Here is a 7,240-nt window from a genome sequence, read left to right on the forward strand (position 1 = left end):
AGTAGGAGTAAGAGAGACCAAGGAGCAAAGGGAGGCAGGCGGGAGAGAGGAGGAGAGCTGCTTCAGTGTGCTTTCGTCTTTCTAAACTTCGATATTGTTTTACTCAGCTCATGACGTCTCCTCCTAGCCTGTTTCTGCAGCGTCAACAGGCGCCTTCCCCCGTCTTCCTCTTCTTGCCCTCAGCTCACCTGTAGTATCGTTCCAGCTTCCTCCTCCTTCAATCTTCTGTCGGAGCTGCAGAGCAAGTCATACTAGCGTCTCATGCCTCCTACCCCTCCATCGCTCCCTCCCCTCCTTCCCCTCTCAGCGTCAGGTCGCACTTGCTTCTGCCTCTCCTCGCAGTCTTTCTCTTCTCACCGAGCGAAAGATCAAGTCCACCGAGCTCTTGTCCGTGTCGTGAGCTCCGATTCGCAGGTGGTACAACTTGAAGGCTCCCGTGTAGTAGTTGCCGACCAGCCCTGCGCAGCCTCAGCCTCCTGCCGCGTCCTCTCTGCCACACCCGTCTTGCTCCATCTCACGTTCCACGTCAGCCCATCCTCGAAGGGCTGCAGCAGCTCTCCCGGCCCATCGTCTCCCGCGATGCGAGGAGCTCCGAAGATGGCAGCAAACTGAGAGAGTGAGGGAGGGGAGGAGCAAACGCGAGCGAGCACCTGAGAGTACTCGTCTACGTCCAGCGAGACCTGGCAGGAGCATCGTGAGCCGCTACAGCATGAAACAAGAGCTCTGGCTCACCACCATCCCTTTCCTTCCGTTCGTCCCGTCTACCTTGCCTATGTGCAAGAGATGAGAGGGGAACAAGAGAAAGGAGCGCTCACCATGCTTGTTGCTATGTTGCATCCTTGGCTCCTCAACCGCAAGAAAATTCCTCTGACATTGAAAAGGTCCCAGATACCTTGCTGCATGTGTGAGACTTGAAGATGATCTCTCCTACCTCCTCTTCTTCCCTCCCTTCCCTCCTCTTCTTCCCTCCCTTCCCTCCTCTTCTTCCCTCCCTTCCCTCCTCTTCTTCCCTCCCTTCCCTCCTCTTCTTCCCTCCCTTCCCTCCTCTTCTTCTCCCCTTCCTCCCAGCATTTCTCAACGCTCGAACAACCGGCATGTAACGGTTACAAGCATCTGCTGCAGCGGTTACGACCAACGGCTATCGAAGCCTTCGATTGAAAAACATTATGGTCTGAGGGGGGATGAGGTCAATCTTGTTGTCACGGACCTGATCCCATGTCCACCCCTTCTTCCCAGGATCACCCCACCTACCAATTTAACCTCATAAGTAGGGGTACTGAGTTTTGTCTCCTCCGAACTTTTGGCCTGACCACCTGCGACTCTCAAACTCAGACCCCACCCCCCTGGTGATGACCCCTGTGTTCCTATCCACAACCACCCCACCTTCTCTTCCTGGGTTACCCACCCTTGATCTCAAGACCTGAGCCTCCTACCCCACCCCCTAAGTACGTTTTTAATAGATATCACATGACCACCACCCCACCCCCGTTCCTCATGTCAAATGAGGGGTGGGGTGGTAAACGAGAGAGGGTCATGTGAACTAGGAATGATCGTATGCTCCACCCCCACCCTCATCAGGTTCGAAGACTACCCCACCCTATCAACACTCCAGTGACCGGCGGAAGAGAAGTCAAATATTGGACCCCACCACCTCTTAGATATGAAAAGTACCCACCCTCATGAGGTACATACCAACGGTGTTCCGCAACTTATTCCGAGTACCCCACATTGATACTACCCCACCCCCTCAGTTAGCACTAAAGCTCCTGGACATGAGGCCCCTATCCCTGGGGATTTCTGTCACAGACCGCCCCTCCCTCCTCCCCCTCCGCTCTCAGTTCTCCTCTCGCCGCCCTCGATCGCTTCCCTCCCCTCGCCCTAGCCTACAGCCCTTCATCTTTTATGGCTTGTCAGACTCTTTCCATGAACACAAGCGCGCAAACTGCATCCACAACTCCTGGAGATAGCGATGCAATGGGCGCGGGCACTTGCGATAGTGCCATCTCATCTACTACGATGAGCGTGGATCAGATTGTGCTGGCCCTGAAGAATTCAAACGTGTTCAAGACGCGCCAAGTGCATGATTCATGTTTACAGCACATGGCTAAGAAGCTAGTCATCAGGTTGGTGACCGAATGTAGTCGTGGCGATCAAATGATTTGAACTGAGCAGGGAGTTCGACGCTGGGGAGTACATCACTCATCGTGGCGATACTGAAGCCAGCATATTCTTTATCGTATCAGGATCAGTCGCATGCATGTAAGGCAGTGGACTCACCTCTCGATGTTCTGACTGTCCTGTTAGCCTTGACGACGAAGAAATCGAGAAGCTAGTTGCAGGGCAGAGCTTCGGAGAGGTAGCAATGATGACCTTGTATAAGGTAGGAATTTCATGCTCAAAGTCGCACAAGCGTTTGACAGGATTGATGCAGATGACTCAAAAAGGGGTTGCTGAGCAACAGGCAAGAGACTTGTGCAAGCGCGCAGCTGACATGCAAGTGAGCTTTCTCAAGCACGTTGCTTGACTTGCCTCACACCCTTTGCAGGCGAAAGAGAGGTCTTTGCTCTTTGAACTCAAGTTTGAGGACTCTTTGATGCTCAGTAGGATATCTCCTAATCTGTGGTGCGCGCCTTCATCTGCTCTGCTGCTTCCTATCTCTCTGACAGCCTACGCAGGTCTACCCTCGAAGATCTCGCGAAGCATCGCTCATGTAGGATATTTGACAAGGTGACGCCCCCGCGCTCATGTAAAGCTGATCTCACGTGTGTGTCTCGCAGAAGGGGTTTTCGACCGGGCAGTGAGTTTGTGACCTCTCGCTCTCGTTCGCTGCATGTACTCTAACTCAAGTCTCGCACGCTCGTAGCCATATTATTTCTTTTAATTGTCTTTTGAATGTGTATCGTTCATTTTCTGCCGTACGTGCATCAGTGTGACGATCAAGTCCGTCAGTGTGACTAACCGGGTGATTCATCCGGACTGCATGCTCTCAGGAGGCCCAACACCTATTCATCGACTGGCCCTGATGGCGACGCTGCTTCCGTGGTGTTCCGCTCAATGTCCCTGAGCTCTAGCCATCCGCCTAGCTGCTCTTGCTGGGGCTCCTCCTGCTCCTCACCGCTGCTCCTCTGATCTTCACCCTGTGAGCCCAGCTTGAAACCCACTGCCTCAAGCTTGACTTCCAGGATCCCTTGCAATTCCTCGCCGTCGCTAGGGAGAGAGCGATCTGGCTCCCATCCCTTGTCAGTGTGTCTCGGTCCTCCTCGACCTCAATGCTGAGCAGCGTGAGGTCTACTCTTCTCGCTTAGTCCAACATGGCTCGCTTGACTCTCGTGATCGATGTGTTACCTCCTCCGCACATCGCTTCCATCTCCTTCCTCGAGATCGGCCTGAGCTCAGGCTTGACTTCGACTTGATCAGCCGTGACTCTGACTCTGCCGCCTGCAGGCTTGGCCTTGTCCCGCTCAGACTTCCTTGCCTTGTAAAGCTTGACGAAGGTGTCGGCTGTCAGCTCGACTGCAAACGTCTCTCTGAGCTTGGGGTCGTCGCTGATCAGGGTCAGGTGCACCCCCTCCATCGCCTCGCTCTCTCTGAATGAGATCAAGGTCTGCTCGCAGCTGACTAGCGACGGACACGTCAAAACCCATTCCAGCTCCCTCTCATGTTGTTGCAGGACTCCTGTGCTTAGCTCCAACAGCAACACTGCCATACGTCTTCGGGCTGGGCCCCCTGCGACCCGGAGTCCGCCCAGGACTCTGCAGGAGCATGCCAGCGAGCGGCTGTACCTCTGCGGCGGCGAGAGACTGCGAGACAAGTTGAAATCGATACACCTCTGCGATCTGAGCCGTCCGGCGACTAATGAAGTTCTAAAAGCTGGCCCGGTTAGCCTCTGCCAGGCTTCCTGTCCCTCGGTCCTCCGGGGAGTCCGATCCTCCCGGAGGCTCGCTTGGCTCCGAGCTTGAAGGACCGTACCGGTCATGAGCAATGTTGATCTCTGTTGCTCCGACGAAACTTTGAAATGCTTTCAGTCCCATCGATCTGCCGCAACCTCCTTAACTCAAAGTTAAGTCAAAGATCAGTACGAGGACTACTATCCGATCAGCAGGAGAGTCGAGGCCCCGGATCAGGCATGCCAGTGCCATGATGTCGGCGGACCCTGACACACCGTCGCACAGGCCGGGCGGCCAAAAGGCGAGAAGAGAAAAGACAGCGAGAACCGAGACTCTCTAGACCGTACTGAGTCTACTATGAGTCCGATCCTAGCTCTCTCAACGGCCAGTGGCGCCGCCCGGCGTACGGTGGCATCGGCCCGCCGGGCCGCCCGGCGGCGCTCCGGCCGGCCCGGAACTGAAAACAAGCAAACAATTGAGTAAAAATTGAGGCGCCTGCTCGCCGATTCAAATTTCAACGCCATGGAGGAAGTCGGACAGCAGGTGAAGGAGACGAAGAGGGGGAGAAGGATGGAGGCGAGGAGGAGCTGAGAGCAGATCTTGGTGCTAGAGGACTGCTCGATACCATCTCGTTGCTTTCACGCCGCGTTCTTATCTTGATGCTTCAGGTTGGATTGAGTTTGCTCTCGTTTGTCGGAACAGCTCTCACTGGAGTTGCTATGCGAAGACTCTTCAGTCGCCCGATGTGAGGGAGGAGCGAGACCTGCGCGGAACTGAAAGGCTGGCAGGTTGACTGCCAAGTCCGACGACCAACAGCATGTGAGGAGCGAAGAGCTGCAGGAGAACCGTGACGTTCAAGTGAGCGATGCACAGCCGCGGGAGGTGGTTGAAGCAGAAGACAAGCATGCCGACGTCCCTCCTGCTGCAGCAAACCATGAGAAGGAGCACGAAACGAGAGCGAAGGAAGCAATCCAGCAGGAACAGGACCATAATCCATCCGAGACAGCCGTGACGCGCAAGTCCCTCAGGTATGACCTGCATCAAGGAGTCAATTGTTACCCAGTTCTGACCCTGGTGAGAGCAGGAGGACGAGGCGAGCTGAGCTCGAAGACAAGGAGGCCATCAAGATGCTCATTGAGTCAGTGGATCTAGAGGAGGAGGAGAAAGTCAGTCAGACTCCGAGAGCTTCCAAGCGGGTGAAGTCAACGAGGAGGAAGGCCAAGGAGTCCGAGAAGAGAGCAGCGACGCCGGATGGCACAGACGATCAGCCGCTCGAGGTCGAAGAGCTCCGTCTGCCATCTCTCTCACGCTGCTGTCAGGAGGAGCAGGAGGAGCAGGAACAAGCTCCGAGAAGCTGCCAGCTGCTCGACCGGTTACCTTCTTCTCTGGTCACAAGGATCTGAGCCGCCCGCAGGTCGCTCGACGGGCTCACGAAGGAGAAGCATCGCCTCGCCCTCCTCGCCTGCTCCACCGTCACCGTCAAGACTCTTCGCAACGTCCTGTGTGGTCGCCTGCTGACGCCCATGGGCGAGAGGTCCTGCATCTCCTCCTACTCCCCTCGAGGCTCAAGTGAGACTGACGGATGTTTCAGCCGGGAGGAGCTGGTGGAAGAATACCTGTCGTCGATGCATCCCGACAAGGAGGCAGCGGACTCGAAGAAGCGAAAGTCTCGACCCGTGGCCTCCGACAGCCAAGAGGAGCTCGTGGCCCCACGCAGTGCGAGGAAGCGAAGACTTGCTGCCTCCTCTCCTCACAGCGTCCGCGCCAGGACCCCCAGCAAGACCCCAGCAAAGACTCCGAGGGAGAAGAAGGCGAAGGTCAGCCCACCCGCGACGAGGCTGACGGAGGGTGAGGAGGTCGAGCTGGACAAGTGCAGGTTCCGGTAAGCCCAGGAGGCAGGGGGAGGGCAAAAGCAGGCGAGCTCACGTGCTGAGCAGAATCGACGAAGAGCTGGCGACCGGTGCGGATTCGATCGTGTACAGGGGCACGTGCGTGGGAGGAAGACACGAGGGTCGAGCAGTGGCAATCAAGATGCAGCCGAGGCAGAGGAAGACCATCTTTCAAATCACCACAGAGCATCACGTGCTCACCAAGCTCAAGCAGGTGATCGCCTTCCCTCCCTCCTCTTCCTAACTTGTGCTCTTCAGAAACGAATCGCCTCCCTTCACATCCAAGAGCCGCTGGCCTATGGCTGCCATGAGGACCGGTGCTACATCCTCGTCACGGGCATGCTGGTATCGCTCTCCTCGCCTCCTCCCCCTTTGAGGCCCTGCAGGGCCCCAACATGCTCTCGCTGCTCCCCGCGTCGAAGAGAATGCCGGCGAGGCAGGTGCTGCTGCTGGCCTACCAGGGGCTGGGGCTGCTGGAGGAGCTGCATGCGGCCATGTACGTGCACCGAGACATCAAGGTGAGAGGAGGAGGAGGAGGAGGAGGAGGAGCGAGTGACTTGATAAGCCCGAGAACCTCGTACTTGGAGGCGAGGGACTGGAGAATCAGCTTCACCTCATCGACTTCGGTACAGCTGAGGCGCTGGTGGACCTCGCGGGGAGGCGAAGGTTGCAGGCACAGGTAGGAGGAGAGCGAAGGGAGAGGAGGGGGGGAGGGACGCGCTGAGGAGGACGTGCAGGCAGCGGAAGGGACTCCGGCCTACATGGCGACGACGGTGCACAAGAAGGAGCCGCTGAGCAAGCGAGACGACGTGGAGGCACTGCTGTGGACGCTGCTGCGGCTGTACCTGGGGGAGCTGCCGTGGGAAAGGCTGGGAGGGAAGCAGCAGGGGGAGGTGCTGCGGATGAAGAGCAAGTGCCTTGAGGACGTGGGGGCTGGCGGAGGGCTGGAGGGGAACATGCGAGAGTTCTTCGAGAAGCTGGCGGAGATGATCGCAGAGCTGAAGGGGCCGGAGGGTGAGCCAGACTACAACAAGATGAAGAAGCTGGCGGCAAGGACCTGGAGCAAGGTGAGGCAGAGGAGGGGGTGAGGCAGAGGAGGGGGGGAGGCAGAGGAGGGGGGGAGGCAGAGGAGAGGGCGAGGCAGAGGAGGAGGTTGGTTTAGTTTTTGTTGACTTACACACAGGAAATGCCCAAGAAAGGGCCAAGCATCGACAAGGCCAGCTGGATATGAAAGAAATGTTGAGAATGTGAGTAGGACATTGAAACGTATTAAGATAACATCTCAAGTATGTTTACATCTCAAGTATCTTTTAAGATTATATCTCAAGCATCTTGCGAGCGCAAATCTTCTTCTGCTACCTCCAGCTGGCCTTGTCGATGCTCATCGCTCCCCTGCCAGGCATCTCCTGCGATGATGTCAACTGACACTCCTGGCCTCACCCCCCTCCTCTGCCTCCCTCCCCT

The 7,240-nt window shown here is 56.7% G+C and overlaps 4 protein-coding genes across 4 annotated transcripts in view; 2 read left to right on the forward strand and 2 right to left on the reverse strand.

Annotated features, from left to right (window-relative positions):
- GUITHDRAFT_159055 (hypothetical protein) overlaps positions 1–2,263 on the forward strand; it is a gene marked incomplete at both ends in the record, with an annotated part of 5,240 nt that extends 2,977 nt beyond the window's left edge. Inside the window, 3 exons of the mRNA XM_005818245.1 lie at positions 1,998–2,058; positions 2,124–2,127; positions 2,173–2,263. Of these exons, the coding sequence (XP_005818302.1) occupies positions 1,998–2,058; positions 2,124–2,127; positions 2,173–2,263 (156 nt within the window). The remainder of the gene's footprint in view (positions 1–1,997; positions 2,059–2,123; positions 2,128–2,172) is intronic.
- Positions 2,264–3,301: 1,038 nt separating this feature from the next.
- Positions 3,302–3,574, reverse strand: GUITHDRAFT_122479 (hypothetical protein; the record flags this gene model as incomplete). Its single annotated transcript, XM_005818246.1, has 1 exon — positions 3,302–3,574. One exon carries the CDS (start codon positions 3,572–3,574, stop codon positions 3,302–3,304), a length of 273 nt encoding a protein of 90 aa, XP_005818303.1.
- An 835-nt stretch (positions 3,575–4,409) lies between these two features.
- Positions 4,410–7,007, forward strand: GUITHDRAFT_122480 (hypothetical protein; the record flags this gene model as incomplete). Its single annotated transcript, XM_005818247.1, has 13 exons — positions 4,410–4,430; positions 4,556–4,632; positions 4,676–4,915; positions 4,972–5,164; positions 5,207–5,259; positions 5,302–5,421; positions 5,479–5,769; positions 5,825–5,990; positions 6,035–6,121; positions 6,163–6,294; positions 6,384–6,455; positions 6,514–6,843; positions 6,960–7,007. 13 exons carry the CDS (start codon positions 4,410–4,412, stop codon positions 7,005–7,007), a joined length of 1,830 nt encoding a protein of 609 aa, XP_005818304.1.
- Positions 7,008–7,131: 124 nt separating this feature from the next.
- The window catches only part of GUITHDRAFT_149378 (hypothetical protein), a gene marked incomplete at both ends in the record, with an annotated part of 1,208 nt that continues 1,099 nt past the window's right edge, over positions 7,132–7,240 (reverse strand). Inside the window, one exon of the mRNA XM_005818248.1 lies at positions 7,132–7,182. Within this exon, the coding sequence (XP_005818305.1) occupies positions 7,132–7,182 (51 nt within the window). The remainder of the gene's footprint in view (positions 7,183–7,240) is intronic.

The sequence above is a fragment of the Guillardia theta genome (genome assembly GCF_000315625.1).
Source record: "Guillardia theta CCMP2712 unplaced genomic scaffold GUITHscaffold_341, whole genome shotgun sequence".
NCBI lineage: Eukaryota > Cryptophyceae > Pyrenomonadales > Geminigeraceae > Guillardia > Guillardia theta.